This window comes from Oncorhynchus clarkii, chromosome 28 (genome assembly GCF_045791955.1).
Source record: "Oncorhynchus clarkii lewisi isolate Uvic-CL-2024 chromosome 28, UVic_Ocla_1.0, whole genome shotgun sequence".
Taxonomy (NCBI): Eukaryota; Metazoa; Chordata; class Actinopteri; order Salmoniformes; family Salmonidae; genus Oncorhynchus; species Oncorhynchus clarkii.
Window position 1 is genome coordinate 26921955 of NC_092174.1, and position 20129 is coordinate 26942083.

Consider the following 20129-nt stretch of genomic DNA (forward strand, 5'->3'; position numbering starts at 1 on the left):
CTGTACCAGACGTCATGGGATCTACAGACTCCTTCCTGCAGGATAACCCCCACCACACACACACACACACACACACACACACACACACACACACACACACACACACACACACACACACACACACACACACACACACACACACACACACACACACACACACACACACACACACACACAACCCTTTCCTAGTCAGGCATGTTTGGCTCAGCTCCAGCTGATTGGACTATGTGCTTTCCTCTCTGTGAGCTTTGGCACTTCTTGCCGATTCTTGGTCTCATTTCACTGTCTCTGCAGTAATGCCATTCAGCACCCAGCAGATCCCCCACACTCGCTCCAAGCCTGCCCATATCGTATCTTCAGACAGTCAGACTCAGGCAGCATTCAGACTCATTGTTTGAATCAAGATTTGATTATGAAAATTGTATGCCAGAGAATGGCAATGTTGTTGGTGATGATAATGATGATGATGGTACTGACTGATAGCAGTAGTCCTCAGTCAGTCTATAGCTGTCTTGAATACAGCTGTAGGGCCTACATTCCTACTAAGAGTTACAGCTGCTAGTGGTCTCTTCTACAGTAGGAAATAAATAGGGGCAGTTCTGCTGTACATGTGCTCTAAAAATCACGGACTGAATCGTCCAAATCGTTTTAAAACGGTGGAAAATTTCCTTGGATTAGAACTTGAGCGACTGTTGTTGTTGGCCGAGATTGCTTCTGACAACGGGGTATGTACACGTGTATAGTAATATCCTGTGTGTGAAAAAGCGCATTCTTCACACTCCGTCTTTTTTGAGTGGCTGTGCTGCGGGACTACATTCCACCCCAAGCCGCCAATGCGTTCTCCAAGGGTGCCCGAATAAACGCTCTCCTTCTGTGCTATGCGGACTATGCGCAGGTGCTTGATAGTCGACAGATCCTTCAACAACAAAAAAATAACCGGGGAAAAAGGAGGAAAATCAACACTCTTTCTTCAGCATATGAAACAAATATTTGGCATTCCACTGCGTGGTGCTCTGCTGTAGACTCAGACCTGACTGTAAACTGTCGGCGGGAGGCCTCGTCTTGTTCCCAATTCATTTGACACTTGAAACATTTTTAACGCAAAGCAATAGCCCACCTTTCTCTGTTCTGTTTGTTATTCTTTTGAAGACATGTTGGAAATTTAACCTACTGGTGAAATTCTTATCTGTTACCAACTAAAATATCGGGCTTAAATTATATAGAGATGTAGGCCTAATTATGCAGGAATCTATCTCCCGCAGCTATGCCAGAAAGGTGTCCTTCTTTTAAGGTATAGGTTACTTTGTAGGTCAAGGGCGAAATTGTGGGGTAGATATGTGGGGGCGGAACAGTAGAGGGTGGTCCGTGCGTGTTCCCCCGTTTTTTGGGGGACATTTTAAAACGTATTTCCTGCAATACTCCACAGTTTGACATGACTTAGTATGCCTCTCTTGAGGGACAGGGTATTAGGGGGTAACTAGTCCACACTAAGAACAATGTCTAATTGTTCTAAAATAACATTTACCGGTAGAAGATTATGGGATAGGGTGTCACACATTTGTGTTAAAATCCATTTAATCAGTTGTATTTAGAAATTCATTAGTAAATCATACTTAAAAGCTAAATCTAGGTGTTTTATTTTAACTATTTAAATGCCTTTTGGGAGGAAATGGTGTTGCACATGTCAGCATTAATATCTCCACTATGAGGAGATTTGATGTAAAGTCCCTCTTTAACTCACCTGCACATTAATGTTATTTGTTCTTTCTTTGTTGTTCCTTTGACATAAAATACATATGTACAATTGCACTAAATATGATTTGAATAATGCAAGATTTTAAATTGCAGCAGTATTTAAAATGACGTTCAAGAGTAAAATGGTTTTCATTAGTTGTTTTTAATTCATAAAAAAAAATATTAATTGGAATATAATATGGTAATTGAATATACCTAATAACTTGACTAATTAATTCAGTGTACCATTGATGTGGCAACTCTCTTATGCTCTGCTATTGCACGATTCTAATTTGTACATAGGTCACAAATAAAATGATCCCCAGTAAAATTGGAGCACAACTCATGAGCACACCTCCTGCACTACTCACACCTAATTCAGTCCCCAGCTGTGACTGAAAACAGGGGAAGAGATGTCAATTGAAAAGCTCGCTCTTAAAACGTAGCTAGCTATCTATATCTATTCTGAAAGCTATCTATATCTATTCTGAAAGCTATCTATATCTATTCTGAAAGCTATCTATATCTATTCTGAAAGCTATCTATATCTATTCTGAAAGCTATCTATATATATTCTGAAAGTATTCAGACCCTTTGACTTTTTCCACATTTTGTTACGTTACAGCCTTATTCTAAAATGTATTAAATCGACCCCCCCCCCCCCCCCCATCAATCTACACACAATACCCCATAATAACAAAACAAAAACAAGGTTTTAGACATTTTTTAAACTTTATACCAAATAAAAAACTGAAATAAAACATGTACATAAATATTCAGACCCTTTACTCAGTAATTTGTCGAAGCATCTTTCATGTCCTGAGCGCTCTGGAGCAGGTTTTCATCAAGGACCTCTCTGTACTTTGCTCCGTTCATCTTTCACTCAATCCTGACTAGTCTCCCAGTCCCTGCTGCTGAAAAACATCCCTGCCACCACCATGCTTCACTGTAGGGGTGGTACCAGGTTTCCTCCAGATGTAACGCTTGGCATTGAGGCCAAAGAGTTCAATCTTAGTTTCAGCAGACTAGAGAATCTTGTTTCTCATGGTCTGAGAATCCTTTACATGCCTTTTGGCAATCTCCAAGTTGGCTGTTACATTATTACCTCAATTACCTTGACTAACCGTTACCTCCTGCACCGGTACCCTCTGCCTCATTATTGTTATTTTACTGCTGCTCTTTAATTATTTGTTCATTTTGTTTCTCAAAACTGCATGGTAAGCACTTAAAACTGCAAGTGCTTGTAAGTAAGCATTTCCCTGTAAGGTTGCTGTCTTTCAGCGTGTAAGAGAGCAATGTTAACAACTACTTCAAGGTCTCAGAGCAAGTGACGTCACCGATTGAAACGCTATTAGCGAGCACCTTACTAACTAGATAGCTATTTCACACCAGTTACAGGCGCATGTGACAAATAACATTTTATTTTATTTATGTGCCTTTTACTGAGGAGTGGCTTCCGTCTGGTCACTCTACCATAAATGCTTGATTGGTAGAGTGCTGCAGAGATAGTTGCCCTGGAATGTTCTCCCATCTCCACAGAGGAACTCTGGAGCTCTGTCAGAGTGACCATTGGGTTCTTGGTCACCTCCCTGACCAAGGCCATTCTCCCCCGATTGCTCAGTTTGGCCAGGCGACCAGCTCTAGGAAGAGTCTTGGTGGTTCTAAACTTCTTCCATTGAAGAATGATGGAGTACACTGTGTCCTTGGGGACCTTCAATGCTGCAGAAATTGTTTGGTACCCTTCCCATGATCTGTGCCTCGACACAATCCTGTATTGGAGCTCTACGGACAATTCCTTTTACCTCATGGCTTGGTTCGTGCTCCGACATGCATTGTCAACTGTTGGATATTATATAGACTATATATTATATAGCCTAATTGGTTTATTTGCAAAAAAAAAAAAACAACTTTTTGCTTTGTGATTATGGGGTATTGTGTAAAGAATGCTAAGGGGAAAAATGATTTAATCAATTTTAGAATGAAGCTGTAATGTAGCAAAATGTGAAAAAAGTAATGTGGTCTGAATACTTTCCGAATGCACTGTATATGACATCAAATTTATGTCAGACGATCTGGTAGTAAAGTTGCTAGCTAGCACTCCTAGCATCTTATGCTAACTATCTAGCTGGCTAGCATTTACTGCAAGGCGAAGTTGCTAGCAGGCAAGTTAGCATAAACTAGCGCTAACTGGGCTAGTCATTGTCTAAATAACTGGTAGAAACACATTCATAACCATAAAGAGGTAACTAGCCCCCAGGGGCCAGTTACCCCCTAGTAAGGGGGGGTAAGTTGCCCCCAACAAACTCATCCAACATATTACTACTTTACTAAAAAACCATCAACATTTTTCTCTCTTAACAAATGGATTATTTATCTTAAGGCTTTCCGTCTTGTATATTTAAAAAACAATTATAGATCTAACGTCATATAATTACAACTTTTTCAAAATATCCCCAAAATTTGAACAACTTACCACAAAATTGTTTTGTTGAAATATATCCAAAAGTTGTGATGACAGAGAGGACATTTTTTTGTTGAGCAAGAGCAGTGGCAGCCAGGGAAAGTGTTGAGAAAATAATTTGGTGACATCTTGTGGTCTTAATGTGAATTACAGGGAAGGGCCAGTTACCCCAGGGGGCTAGTTACCCCCTAGTACCCTATATTCAGGGGTGTTTTAAAAACACAAAGTGGAAGGATAAGTCACCATCATCAATTAAAGTATTTCAAGGGACATATTAAGAAGACACAAAAGATAAAGACTGAGTACTATTATAATGATGCACATGAATATTTACATAGGATATCATCTACTACGTTGATCATACATTGACTATCAGGTTTTGTAATTTTCATAGTTTACAGGTGGATGACTTGGGGGCTGAGCTAAACGATACATTCCAGTATATTTAGAGTCCTGATATTCAGTCTAACAAACAGCTATCATTAAGACAATAGTTAAAAGTTGACTTTTAGATATTGGTCACTGGCACAACTTGGGGTTCAGGGTGGTCTGAGTTAAACTAAGAACTGGCTGAATGCCTGAAGAGAGAGAGAGAGAGAGAGAGAGAGAGAGAGAGAGAGAGAGAGAGAGAGAGAGAGAGAGAGAGAGAGAGAGACAGAGAGAGAGAGAGAGAGAGAGGTAGAGATAGAGGTAGAGAGGAGAGTTTCCATTAGCACAGTAAATTGCTCCAGGAGTAATATTTTACTTACTGGTACTGAAGCTTGAGGGTTGATGTAATTGGTTCCGGGCTGGGCTCTAAAGTTGGCTGACAACACGTCTAACTGCTGGGCAAGTGCTGGCTTTACTCAGGCTGAGCAGGGCACTGAAATCAGGGGCGATTCTATCATTTATTTTCTCGTTTGCAAAACCAGAGAAAGAAGTGTAGAAAGATTGAGGGGCATTGGGTAGTGAAAGTGTCTGTAAACAAAACAATGTGCCAAGTCCTGGCTTTGTGAATATTTCAGCCATGAATAGTATTTGTACCATGTGGCATTAAAAGCCCTCTTCCTGTGACCTTGTACTTGCTGTGTTCTGGGGAACATCTTCATCTTAGGCTGTACTGGACCCACCTCTCTGGATTGTGAAGTATCGGAAAGTATAAATACAATATGAAGATTAGTCCCTCTTATTTGAATATCAAAGTTATATGTGGTGAAATGGTTTGAAACAAACCCACTGACTGTAGGTGCTATGACAAACTACCATGTAGGCCTACTGACTTGCTCGAGCTATGTCACACATCCTCAGAACCTCAGAATCATGTCCTGAAAGGCAAGGTGGAAGAAAAACATTCAGAGTTGTGATGGTCCGTCCGTCCAGGTGTTGTTCGGCCGACACATTCTCGAGTCCAGACTAGGTTTGTGACTACACAATATTCCATAGGCCTACTACTATGTGGTGTGGATAGTATGAGAGGTCAATTGTACATGGTAAAAACATAAATGGCTTTCCTGTATTAGTTTAATAAATAATAATGGAGCTGTGTAGCTGTATCGTTTACATGATTTATTTTATCAAATAATCAAGAGCTACTTACATTGCTCACATGCAGTATTGTCACGACTTCCGCCGAAGTTGGTCCTTCTCCTTGTTCGGGCGGTGTTCGGCGGTCGAAGTCACCAACCTTCTAGCCATCGCTGATTCACTTTTCATTTTCCATTTGTTTTGTCTTGTCTTCCATCACACCTGGTTCCAATTCCATCAATTACATGTTGTGTATTTAACCCTCTGTTCTCCCCCCATGTCCTTTTCCGTAATTGTTTCTTGTAGTGCTTGTGTACTGTGTATGCTGGTATTACCAGATTTTGTTTGACCCATTTGTTTGTAATGTTCTGTTGACGATGGTTTATGGATATTAAACCTCACTACAAGTTTTCACAAATTATCTATGTATTTCTGACCTAATCTTCTCAATAACACTTGGAGTAATGTCAGGTGAAATTCAGTTCCTTGACCTGACACCTATTTGAATGCTTGCGATTTTGATATGGAATGGGGCCACAACAGACACACACAGACTCAAGCCTGCATGCATGCATGCAGACACACACACACACACACACACACACACATACAAAGTCATTTTTCCTTGAAAAAAGTAAACCAAAGAAAGCTGACTCATTATCAAGTCAAGTAATCCTGTAGCAAACAATGGAATTTGCCATCTATTGGCATGGTTTGGCCTAAGCACTCAATCAGGAGTAAGGAGATTGTAAGGGGGTTTGTGAACGGATCTTTCTCCACATTGATTGATGGAACCTAGTGCTGTGAAAACCAGTGCAAATGCGCATGCACACACACACACACACACACACATACTATACATGCACCTGCATGTGTGCACACACACATTTCTGTGTAAAGTGTCCTACCTTTCCCTTAAGCCTCTTACACTGATGTTGATTTGGCCACTTTTTATTTCTCTTTCAGGCACTTGTTGTTCCGTCAATTTCATGGACATAAGGTGTTCTATTCCTGTTAAAACTGGTACTCTGTCAAGTTCACAGAAAATACCCTGACTGACATCAGAGCCCTCAGAATAACGTCAAAGGTAGTCTTTTTTCATTTTTTATGTTCATCCAATATTAAGTCTGTAGAGAAGTCATACAACTAAAATGAAGCTAGTTATTGTGCTGGCATACCTAAAGAGAAAATCCACAACAATCCGTTTCAGAATGAGCCTTTAAATGATTTAGAAATAAATAAAGTTTGATCTGATGGATTGTTGCTTATTTTGATAGTTTATTGATTACTTATTTGCACACCAAAACATATGTTTTATTTATTAAGCTACTTTTTTCATCGAAACGTCTAAGCAAGTTTTCTCAGAAAATATCAGCGAGGAAGTTAAGCGGCAGGCAATTAGCAATACAAACAGTGGACGGGGATGGGGTTGGAGAAATATAACCACTCTCAAATTCAGACAGATCTATGGATCCAAGGACTGACTATTAATGATATCAACATTATAGTTTTAACCATGTTTTGAGTCTATATAGTGCTTGTTTACATTTACTTTGTTTACAAACATTGGAATAAAAAAGCGTACATACTGATGGGGTTGAACTAAGCTCGTGAGGCATTTAAAAGTTATATTATTGGGTACATATTAATGTATGTGCAAACATGTATGTAGCAACTGCTGATTCCCCCTTTAAAGCAATCCCACACACAGGCAACTCATTTGAGGGGGTGTGACATTTCAGTGGATGGCTCTATATATTGAGACGTTTTGTCTAAAGTGTTTTCATGTGAATTAGGTACGCATCAACTGCAGAGTTAAATTTAGGACAATACGCACCACGACCTACCCGAAATCATTACAATGGAGACCTGTTATCGCACACTTTGGATGACAGTTGTTCTGGCATTGATTACGCGGAGATCAGCCGCGGTAGGGCCAGTTATCCGGTGTGAACCTTGTGATGCTGGAGCCCGGCTCCTCTGCAAGCCGTTGCCCAAGGACTGCACCGAGAGAGTTCGCGAAACTGGCTGCGGGTGCTGCATGACTTGCGCGCTGGCATTTGGACAGCCTTGCGGGGTGTACACGGGGAGATGTGGCTCCGGGATGACATGCCAGCAGCAGCCCGGCGAGACGAAACCTCTCCAAGCTCTGCTGGAAGGACGAGGACAGTGTGCGATTGCAACAATTAAAAGATCCACCGCCGCTTTACCTGCCGTCAATGAGATACAAGGTAAATGCCAAGATGATGACGCAGTTTGGAAAGGTTTTTACGCATGGTTTACCAACGGATTATTATATTGTTATAATTATTATATTGTTATAATAATGTCGCCTGTAAAAATACAGATAACTTTGCTTGTCATCAAACATCTGGATGCAAGGTAGCCTAAAGTATAATTTATCACCTTGAGCTATCCGGTTAGATGAAGCCAGCCTATGCGTAATATATCCAATATTGACGCAATTGGATGGACACTGTTATACTGTATGTTTTTATTATGGTGAATTCGACAGCAAGAATGGTGTCTTTTACAATTGTAATTATTGATAGAATGGTTTTAACTCATGACATGGTTGACATCGATGTTTGAGCCTGTAATTTTGCTGTATTCCTCTCTATGATTCTTTCATCAATTTTCTAACTGTGACTGTGGGGTTCTGTGATACAAGGGTTTCATGAAGATTATTGATGGAATGAGTCTGGAATTATTTGACAGATGTCAATATTTATTTCAAACTATAGTGTGGTTTACAATTGTAAATCAAAACTAATTTACATTTTGTCATTTTTTAATGTTAAATGTCATCTGATCTCTCTACCCTCCTCTCTAAATCAGTAATTAATAAAACTAAAACTATTATTAAAACTATTATTAGCTTGGATGAACTTCAAGGGAGTGACAAAAACAACACCTGAACCAGCACAGATAGACCATTCACATGATTCACGTGATCCAAACATAAACCCATTAGTATTAGTATACTTAATATTATCCATATAATGTAATTTTATGTAATTTTGGGAATGAAAATAATTCCTCCAAAATAATTTTTGGCAGAGAATGTGGGTGGTACTCAGGAGGAGGAGCAAAACACCACCGCCCCAGTGATCCAAGCCCCCCAAGCCCTTTTCAGCACCAGCAGACCTCCTGTAGGCCCCCCCAGACTCCCCCACCACACCTCTCTCCTCCAGCCTGTCAAGGCAGTGTTCATCCACAGGGAGCAGCTGAAGAGGGCCCGGAGCTACAAAATGGAGGAACTCCCTGGAGCTCACATCACAGACCAACAGAACTTCTCCCTGGAATCCAAGCAGGAGCCAGAGTATGTGAGTACCAGGTCCACTTTGCTTTCTCTAGGAACAGTCTTTCAGAAAATGTTCTCCTCTTCCTCCTTCTTCGCTCTAGGTTTTGGTGTTTTTCTCCTCCCTTCTCCTCCTCTCTCTCTCTCTCTCCTCCCCGTTTTCTCTGTGTTTTGGTGTTTTTCTCCGTCCGTCTGAGGGTGATGAAATGTTCAGAGTATGGGTACTGACGGCTGGCGGTGGCGTGGTGGCGGGAGATTGGCATGGTGGTGATTGGGTACAGTAGCTCTGCCTCTGTGGGTAACCTGTTGTTTCGCAGCAAGGCGTCCGCATGCCTACTGGGGGAGCGGAGGGGAGCGGTGGCGGTCTGGAGGGGAGCGCCGAGTCTCAGAGCAAGTTGATGATGGATTGGCCCTTTGCGTGTGCCTGTTTGGACTCGCCCTCCTCCCTCCTCTTTCAATTTTTTATCCTGTCTTTAGCCTGGTGGCAGAGAAAAGAGTACAGCACAAGGAATTAACTCTGCCTTGATTTGCTTTGATCAGAGACTGGAGCTGGACTTGAGGATAAGGCCTGTTGATCCCCTGGCCTATCCCTTTGTGTAAAGTGTTAGCTAGTTTCTAAGCAGCTTTCAGCAAAGTGTAAGCCCTCACAAGGTGAATTCATTTCCTATTAGTTGCCTATCTTTCTTCTTATCCCTAGTACCAACATGGTTTGGGTACTACTGAAGGGTAGTGCGGTAGTGCGTTAGGCTACAGGTGGAGCTTGGTGTAGCCTAATGCTAATGATAGCATCCGTGTCTAAGTCAAATCAAATAAAATTGTATTAGTCACATACAACACCTACTACTACTACCTTACAGTAAAATGCTTATTTACGAGCCCCTAACCAACAATACAGTTAAAAAAATACGGACAAGAATAAGAAATAAAAGTAACAAGTAATTAAAGAGCAGCAGTAAAATAACAATAGCGAGACTATATATTCAGGGGGGTACAGAGTCAATATCTGGGGGCACCGGTTAGTTGAGGTAACATGTACATGTAGGTAGAGTTATTAATAAAGTGACTATGCATAGATGATAACAACAGGGCAATGCAGATAGTCTGGGTAGCCATTTGATTAGATGTTCAAGAGTCTCATGGCTTGGGGGTAGCCTCTTGGACCTAGACTTAGCGCTCCTCTACCGCTTTCTGTGCGGTAGCAGAGAGAAGAGTCTATGACTAGGGTGTCTTTGACAATTTTTAGGGCCTTCCTCTGATACCGCCTGGTATAGAGGTCCTGAATGCCAGGAAGCTTGGCCCAGTGATGTACTGGGCCGTTCGCACTATCCTCTGTAGTGCCTTGCGCTCGGAGGCTGAGCAGTTGCCATACCGGGCAGTGATGCAACCACTCTCGATGTATAAACGTTTTATTTTTTTTATTTTTTTTATTTTACCCCTTTTTCTCCCCAATTTCGTGGTATCCAATTGTTGTAGTAGCTACTATCTTGTCTCATCGCTACAACTCCCGTACGGGCTCGGGAGAGACGAAGGTTGAAAGTCATGCGTCCTCCGATACACAACCCAACCAAGCCGCACTGCTTCTTAACACAGCACGCATCCAACCCGGAACCCAGCCGCACCAATGCGCCGGAGGAAACACCTGCACCTGGCCACCTTGGTTAGCGCACACTGCACCCAGCCCGCCACAGGAGTCACTGGTGCGCGATGAGACAAGGACACCCCTACCGACCAAGCCCTCCCTAACCCGGGCGACGCTAGGCCAATTGTGCGTCGCCCCACGGACCTCCCGGTCGCGGCCGGTTACGACAGAGCTTGGGCGTGAACCCAGGAACTCTGATGGCACAGCTGGCGCTGCAGTACAGCGCCCTTAACCACTGCGCCACCTGGGAGGCCCCAGCTGTATAAACTTTTGAGGATCCATGCCAGATCTTTTCAGTCTCCTGAGGGGGAATAGGTTTTGTTGTGCCCTCTTCACTACTGTCTTGGTGTGCTTGGACCATGTTAGTTTGTTGGTGATGTGGACACCAAGGAACTTGAAGCTCTCAACCTGCTCCACTGCAGCCCCGTCGACGAGAATGGGGGCGTGCTCAGGCCTTTTTTTCCTGTAGTCCACAATCATCTCCTTTGTCTTAATCATGTTGAGGGAGAAGTTGTCCTGGCACCACACGGTCAGGTTTCTGACCTCCTCCCTCTAGGCTGTCTCGTCATAGTCTGTGATCAGGCCTACCACTGTTGAGTCATCGGCAAACTTAAGGATGGTGTTGGAGTCTTACCTGGCCGTGCAGCCATAAGTGAACAGAGTGTACAGGAAGGGACTGAGCATGCATCCTTGAGAGGCCCCTGTGTTGAGGATCAGCGTTGCGGATGTGTTGTTACTGTACCTACCCTTACCACCTGGGGGAGGCCCGTCTGGAAATACAGGATTCAGTTGCAGAGGGAGGTGTTTAGTCCCAGGGTCCTTAGCTTATTGATGAGCTTTGTGGACACAATGGTGTTGAACGCTGAGCTGTAGTCAATGAACAGCATTCTCACATAGATGTTCCTTTTGTCCAAGCGGGAAAGGGCAGTGTGGAGTGCAATAAATATTGCATAATCTGTTGGGGCGGTATACAAATTGGAGTGGGTTTCTGGGATAATGGTGTTGATGTGAGCCATGACCAGCCTTTCAAAGCACTTCATGGCTACATTACGTGAGTGTTACAGGTCGGTCGTCATTTAGTCAGGTTACCTTAGTATTCTTGGGAACATGGACTATGGTGGTCTGCTTAAAACATGTTGGTATTACAGACTCAGACAGGGAGAGGTTGAAAAAGTCAGTGAAGACACTTGCCAGTTGGTCAGTGCATGCTTGCAGTACACATCCTGGTAATCCGTCTGGTCCTGCAGCCTTGTAAATGTTGAACTGTTTAAAGGTCTACTTACATCGGCTGCGGAGAATGGGATCACACAGTCTTCCGGAACAGCTGGTGCTCTCATGCATGTTTCAGTGCATGAGAGCACCAGCATAGAAGTAGTTTAGCTCGTCTAGTAGGCTTGTGTCACTGGGCAGCTCTCGGCTGTGCTTCCCTTTGTAGTCTGTAATGGTTTGCAAGCCCTGCCACATCCGACGAGCGTCAGAGCCGCTGTAGTACGATTCGATCTTAGTCCTGTATTGACGCTTTGCCTTTTTCATGGTTCGTCGGAGGGCATAGCAGGATTTCTTATAAGCTTCCGGGTTAGAGTCCCGCTCCTTGAAAGCGGCAGCTCTTGCCTTTAGCTCAGTGTGGATGTTGCCTGTAACCCATGGATTCTGGTTGGGGTATGTACATACGGTCACTGTGGGGACGATGTCATCGATGCACTTCTTGAAGAAGCCAATGACTAATGTGGTGTACTCCTCAATGCCATCGGAGGAATCCCGGAACATATTCCAGTCTGTGCTAGCAAAACAGTCCTGTAGCTTAGCATCTGCTTCATCTGACCACTTTTTTATGGATCTAGTCACTGGTGCTTCCTGATTTAATTTGTACTTGTAAGCAGGAATCAGGCGGATAGAATTATGGGCAGATTTGCCAAATGGAGGGCGCGGGAGAGCTTTGTATGCGTCTCTGTGTGTGGAGTAAAGGGGGTCAAGAGTTGTTTTCTCTTTGGTTGCACGTTTAACATACTGATAGAAATTTGGATTTAACTTTCCCTGCATTAAAGTTTCTGACTACTAGGAGCGCCGCCTCTGGGTCAGCGTTTTCTTGTTTGCTTATGGCGTAATACAGCTCATTCAATGCTGTCTTAGTGCCAGCCTCAATCTGTGGTGGTATGTAAACAGCTACAAAAAATACAGATGAAAACTGTTTAGGTAGATAGTGTGATCTACAGCTACCTCAGGCGAGCAATGGCTCGAGACTTAGATATCGTGTATCAGCTGTTATTTACAAAAATACATAATCTGCCGCCCCTTGTCTAACCAGACGCTGCTGTTCTATCCTGCCGGGACAGCGTATAACCAGCAGGCTGTATGTTGATAGTGTCTTCGTTGAGCCACAACTCCGTAAAGCATTAGATATTACAGTTTTGAATGTCCGTCTGGTAGTTTAATCTTCTGCGTAGGTCATCGATTTTATTCTCCAAAGATTGCATGTTTGCTAGCAGAATGGAAGGAAGTGGGGGTTTATTCGATCGCCTACGAATTCTCAGAAGGCAGCCCATCCTCTGGCCACTTTTTCTTCACGCAAATCACGGGGATCTGGGCCTGATCCCGAGAAAGCAGTATATTGTTCGCGTCGGGCTCGTCAGACTCGTTAAGGGGAAAAAGGATTCTGTCATTCCATGGTGAGTGATCTCAGTCCCGATGTCCAGAAGTTATTTTCGGTCATAAGAGACAGAAGCGGCAACATTATGTACAAATTAAGTAAAAAAATAAGTTACAAACAATGCAAATAAAGGAACAAAATAACACAATCGGTTGGGGACACGTAAAACGTTAGCCTTCTTCTCCGGCGCCATTGTTCCTAGAGATTGAATTACACTGTACCAAGTAAGCACACTTTTGTGGCTTCTGTTAGTTTCACTGTTCCAATGGGATAAATACATTATTTGAGCTGTAGGTAATAGACAGAGTGCTTTGGATTGGAAGAAGTAAGATGGGTCATTATAGTATGTGTGTGTTTAGGGTCCCTGTCTTAGAGAGATGGAGAGTGTCCTCAAAGGACTGAAGATCACAGACATCCTCAACCCCAGAGGCTTCCACATCCCAAACTGTGACAATAAGGGCTTCTACAAAAAGAAACAGGTAAGGAAATCCTACAAACACACCGTAGGGATGAAGATGCCATTTTATGAGTCAGTCCCCCAGGCTCCTTGGCATTACCCGAATGTGTCAAAGCCATGCTTCCACCGAGGAATACAAGCCCAGATACCAGACACACCTATTGAACAGTGTTATAGAGGCCAGGAAAGTCACCCCCATTTGAACATTGTAACTACCATCATCTTCCCACTTACCCTTTCTTCATCAATGAAGATCGTAATGTCAGTGTCTCATCATGCATACTAGATTCATATCTAGAGCAGATCCATTCCTCCAGATCTGCTTCACTGGTTATTAGAGCCTCGTCACTTCTCAGCCACACCATTTGGGGTTGGCTCTGGAGACATGGAACCACAGACCCCAGCAAGCACCCAGCGCGGCTCAAACGGCGGCCATTTCGCGTGAACCCTCCCAGGGAGACAGACGTCAAGGTGGCCGCCGGCACCCGCTGCTCGCTCCCCATAATTGCCAGACTTTTGAAAAAGCGGTGCCGAAAATAGAAGCTTCAGCCATTTCAAACATTTGCGTGGTCCTGGTCCGCCCACAATAGGTTTATAATAAATGAGTGTCCCTGACGCGTTCATATGGAGGCACTTAGTCCACCAGCGCCATCACGGCACCCACCAAAAACAAAGCAACATTTCTATTACATGCCACAGCACAGAGTCTCCTGCCTAATGGACGTGCCTCTGTTTGACCTGCAATCATCTCATAACCAGAAACAACCAGAACACCAGGCTCATTGTCTTTGTTTATATGAAATGTATGTTTGGGTCTTCTCAGGGATGGCAGGCAGGAAGGGAATGGCAGACATGTCTATGGAGTTTACTTCTGCGGTTCCCATGAGTCTCAGACCCAACATGTCTTATTAACTATAAATGTATACATAGTTTGGAGGATGAAGTAAAGCATGTGTAGTTAGATGGTGGAAATGGTAAAGTGATTATGCATGAGAGGTGCATTTAGAAGAGCTTTTAATGCAGCCTTTAAATGCATTTTTCCAGGTCTTGTCTTCTTTTTATTACTTTTATTAGATTCCCAAGCTACTATTTAGTTGAGTCATTCTTTGACTCCAACGTTCCAACTTTTGAATTATTTTTTTTCCTGAAAATGTGACTTAACCTCTCAGCATGTGTACTTTAATAAAAGTATACTACTTGATTGGTCATATAGATTAAATTATAACAAAACATAATTTGTTCGGAGAAGGGAAATAACATGATAATTGGGTGCCAATATTAGAGAGTTAAGATGCAGTAGACACGATAGTCATATTTTGACTGGACAGTCCAATACACAAATTCTACTGTACAGGGTCGCTTATACAGGGTTGAGCCTATCCTATGGTCTCTGGGGTCAGACACCTAGAGACGTAATATCGAGCAGAGAAAGGACTGACTTCCATTCTGATGAACTCTTTAAGAGAGCGACGCCATTTGTTCGCCTTTCTTTGCCCTTCAAATTAATGCCTGCAAGTTTTACTAGAGAGGACGCTGACCTTTAGTCAAATTGGCAGTAAAATAACAGCCCTTGGGTTGCTCCGGAGACTCTGTAAGTCATTTGTAGTACCCATAATTTGGAGCTTTGGGGTATAATCAGCAACAGATGATTTGTACTGGCCACCGGCTCACTGAAAATAGATATTGGGTCTCAGTTGTTCACAAACGGGCCTAAGCAAATATTTGACCAGGTTTCTGTTTATCTTAAAGCTCTCTATATGTGTCTGGAACTGGAGGTAGACCGTAAAAGCAGCTGAAAATACCACCAGCATGCGTCCCATGGCCAAGTCTCCTCAGGTCCTCAGCACAAAATGGACGTTAATGTCCTTAACCATTTCATGTCCCACTTCCTCAAGTCATTTCAGATGGCCATTGTGCTAGATGAGTATTGGTAATTATGTACAGTACAAGCCTAAATCTTATTATTGTACTTTCTCTCCATGTAAGTATCTCTCTCCTTCTCTCTCTGTAACTCTCCCTCTCTCTCTCTCTCTCTCTCTCTCTTTCGCTCTAACTTTCTCACTGTAACTCTCTCTCTCTCTCCCTCTGTAACTCTCTGTAACTCTCTCTCTGTAACTCTCTCTAACTCTCTCTCTCTCCCTCTGTAACTCTCTCTCTCTCTCCCTCTAACTCTCTCTCTCTCTCACTCTCTCTCTCCCTCTGTAACTCTCTCTCTGTAACTCTCTCTCTCTCCCTATGTAACTCTCTCTCTCTCTAACTTTCTCGCTGTAACTCTCTCTCTCTCCCTCTGTAACTCTCACTCTCTCTCTCCCTCTAACTCTCTCGCTCTAATTCTCTCTCTGTAATTCTCTCTCTCTCTCTCCCTCTCTCCCTCTGTAACTCTCTCTCTCTCTCTGTAACTATCTCTCCCTCTCTGTAACCATCTCTCCCTCTCTGTAACTATCTCTCCCTCTGTAACTCTCTCTCTCTCTCTCTGTAACTCTCTGTAACTCTCTCTCTCTCTGTAACTCTCTCTCTCTAACTTTCTCTCTGTAACTCTCTCTCTCTCTGTAACTCTCTCTCTCTCTGTAACTCTCTCTCTCTAACTTTCTCTCTGTAACTCTCTCTCTCTCTGTAACTCTCTCTCTCTCTGTAACTCTCTCTCTCTTTAACTCTCTCTCTCTCTGTAACTCTCTCTCTCTCTGTAACTCTCTCTCTAACTTTCTCTCTGTAACTCCCTCTCTCTCTCTGTAAATCTCTCTCTGTAACTCTCTCTCTCTCTGTAACTCTCTCTCTCTCTGTAACTCTCTCTGTAACTCTCTCTCTAACTTTCTCTCTGTAACCCCCTCTCTATCTCTGTAACTCTCTCTCTCTCTCTGTAACTCTCTCTCTCTCTTTAACTCTCTCTCTCTGTAACTCTCTCTCTCTCTGTAACTCTCTCTCTCTCTCTGTAACTCTCTCCCTCTCTCTCTGTAACTCTCTCCCTCTCTCTCTGTAACTCTCTCTGTCTCTGTAACTTCCTCTCTCTCTCTTAACTCTCTCTCTCTCTGTAACTATCTCTCTCTCTGTAACTCTCTCTCTCAGTAACTCTCTCTCTCTCTGTAACTCTCTCTCTCTCTAACTCTCTCTCTCTCTGTAACTCTCTCTCTGTAACTCTCTCTCTGTAACTCTCTCTCTCAGTAACTCTCTCTCTCTCTGTAACTCTCTCTCTCTCTAACTCTCTCTCTCTCTGTAACTCTCTCTCTGTAACTCTCTCTCTGTAACTCTCTCTCTGTAACTTTCTCTCTATAACTATCTCTCTCTCTGTAGCTCTCTCTCTCTGTAGCTCTCTCTCTCTGTAGCTCTCTCTCTCTGTAGCTCTCTCTCGCTGTAGCTCTCTCTCTCTGTAACTCTCTGTCTGTAACTCTCTCTCTGTAACTCTCTCTCTGTAACTTTCTCTCTATAACTATCTCTCTCTGTGTAGCTCTCTCTCTCTGTAACTCTCTCTCTCTGTAACTCTCTGTAACTCTCTGTAACTCTCGCTCTCTGTAACTCTCTCTCTCCCTCTCTCTCCGTAACTCTCTCTCTCTGTAACTCTCTCTCTCTCTGTAACTCTCTATCTCTCTGTAACTCTCTCTCTCTCTGTGTAACTCTCTCTCTGTGTAACTCTCTCTCTCTGTAACTCTCTCTCTCTGTAACTATCTCTCTCTCTGTAACTCTCTCTCTCTGTAACTCTCTCTCTCTCTCTGTAACTCTCTCTCTCTCTCTGTAACTCTCTCTCTCTCTCTGTAACTCTCTCTCTCTCTCTGTAACTCTCTCTCTCTCTCTGTAACTCTCTCTCTCTCTCTCTCTGTAACTTTCTCACTGTAACTCTCTCTCTCTCTGTAACTCTCTCCGTAACTCTCTCTCTCCGTAACTCTCTCTCTCTGTAACTCTCTCTCTCTGTAACTCTCTCTCTCTGTAACTCTCTCTCTCTGTAACTCTCTCTCTGTAACTCTCTCTCTCTCTCTGTAACTTTCTCTCTGTAATTTTCTCTCTCTCTGTAACTCTCTCTCTCTCTGTAACTCTCTCTCTCTGTAACTCTCTCTCTTTGTAACTCTCTCTCTCTCTGTAACTCTCTCTCTCTGTAACTCTCTCTCTGTAACTCTCTCTCTCTCTGTAACTTTCTCTGTAACTTTCTCTCTAACTATCTCTCTCTCTGTAACTCTCTCTCTCTCTCTGTAACTCTCTCCCTCTGTAGCCCTCTCTCTCTGTAACTTTCTCTCTAACTTTCTCTCTGTAACTATCTCTCTCTCTCTGTAACTCTCTCTCTCTCTCTGTAACTTTCTCCCTGTAACTTTCTCCCTAACTTTCTCTCTGTAACTAACTCTCTCTCTCTCTCTCTCTCTCTGTGTAACTCTCTCTGTAGCTCTCTCTCTCTGTAGCTCTCTCTCTGTATCTCTCTCTCTCTGTAGCTCTCTCTCTGTAGCTCTTTCTCTCTAACTTTCTCTCTGTAACTCTCGCTCTCTGTAACTCTCTCTCTCTGTAACTCTCTCTCTCTCTCTGTAACTCTCTCTCTGTAACTATCTCTCTCTCTCTGTAACTCTCTCTCTCTGTAACTCTCTCTCTCTCTGTAACTCTCTCTCTCTCTGTAACTTTCTCTCTGTAACTCTCTCTCTCTCTCTGTGTGTAACTCTCTCTCTCTCTGTGTAACTCTCTCTCTCTCTCTGTAACTCTCTCTCTCTCTGTAACTCTCTCTCTCTCTGTAACTCTCTCTCTCTGTAACTCTCTCTCTCTCTCTCTGTAACTCTCTCTAGCTCTCTCTCTCTCTCTGTAACTCTCTCTCTCTATCTCTCTCTCTCTGTAACCCTCCCTCTATATATCTCTGTAACTCTCTCTATCTCTCTGTAACTCTCTCTCTGTAACTTTCTCCCTGTAACTTTCTCCCTAACTTTCTCTCTGTAACTATCTCTCTCTCTGTAGCTCTCTCTCTCTGTAGCTCTCTCTCTCTGTAACTTTCTCTCTGTAACTCTCTCTCTCTCTCTGTAACTATCTTGCTATAACTCTCTCTAACTGTCTCTCTGTAACCCTCTCGCTCTCTCTCTATCTCTGTAACTCTCTCTGTAACTCACTCTCTCTGTAACTCTCTCTCTCTGTAACTCTCTCTCTCTGTAACTCTCTCTCTCTCTGTAACTCTCATGCTGTTACTCTCTCCCTCTCTCTCTCTGTAACTCTCTCTGTAACGCTCTATCTCTCTCTCTCTCTGTAATTCTCTCCCTGTAACTCTCTCTCTTGCTGTAACTCTCTCTCTGTTACTCTCTCTCTCTCTGTAACACTCTCACTGTAACTCTCTCTCTCTCTGTAATTCTCTCTCTGTAACTCTCTCTCTCTGTTATTCTCTCTCTGTAACTCTCTCGCTGTTACCCTCTCCCTCTCTCTGTAACTCTCTCTGTTTCTTTCTCTCCCTTTCTCTCTCTCCCTCACACACACAGTGCCGTCCATCCAAGGGCAGAAAGCGAGGGTTTTGCTGGTGTGTCGACAAGTATGGGCAGCCATTGCCAAGTTTCAACGGGAAGGAGAGAGGAGACACCCAGTGCTACAACTCTGAGAGCCAATAAGACCTGAGCAGCAAGAAGGAACCAGAGAGAGAGAGAGAGAGGCGGAGAGAAAGAAAAGGGAGCCATGAACACACAGAAAAACTATGAGGATATTGGGATCCAAAAGGGTCCAAAATGGCTGGGCCTGGACGTGTTGGCTGGCATTGATGATACTTTGGCCAACAGGAAGGCAGGGCAGGAGGATGGAAGGCAGGGCAGGAGGAGTGGCTTGAGAAGAGGACTCATCCAATCACACTCCTTGTGTCCAACACACACTCTCCAATGCTATGTGCTGCTCCTATGCACTGTAAGCAGTGTGTGGATGGATTCTCCATAGACAGAGGGCAGTACTTCTAAGGACAAATTAGATAATTAATTCCATTGCAGAGGGCTAGCCTTGATGATTACAGACTTGATGACAGAGACTTATATACAGTAATTCTGTATGTTTGATATGTTACTGTATGTATTTGTGTGTGTGTGTGTGTGTGTGTGTGTGTGTGTGTGTGTGTGTGAAATACAAGTGTGTCTATCTGTGTAACCGCTGGTGTGTGACCACCCAGTGGCACAGTACAGTGTCATAAAACGCCTTCCCACTTTGTGCCAGAGGACACATACATCAGCTTTTAGTCCAACCTGTATCTCACTGCAGCATCACTGCCCTTTCCTCAGGACCATTTAAGGGAGTTGACTATAGAGCTGGATACTGTTCTCATCTTCCCTATGCAACTCATATACATCTTCATGTAAGTACATTCCCTATACTTCTACCAGTGGAACATACAGTGCATTCTGAAAATGTTCAGACCACTTGACTTTTTCCACATTTTGTTACAGTCTTATTCTAAAATTG

General features: G+C 43.3%; 1 protein-coding gene across 2 annotated transcripts; it reads left to right on the forward strand.

Moving 5' to 3' along the window:
• The first annotated feature begins 7514 nt into the window (after positions 1-7514).
• LOC139386638 (insulin-like growth factor-binding protein 3) lies at positions 7515-20113 on the forward strand. Of its 2 annotated transcripts, XM_071132383.1 has the most exons (4): positions 7515-7929; positions 8759-9024; positions 13645-13764; positions 19172-20113. In XM_071132383.1, exons 1-4 carry the CDS (start codon positions 7560-7562, stop codon positions 19295-19297), a joined length of 882 nt encoding a protein of 293 aa, XP_070988484.1. In that variant the 5' UTR covers positions 7515-7559; the 3' UTR covers positions 19298-20113. The 2 variants fall into 2 exon arrangements, with proteins under 2 accessions (XP_070988484.1, XP_070988485.1); XM_071132384.1 differs by lacking the exon at positions 13645-13764.
• Positions 20114-20129: the final 16 nt, after the last annotated feature.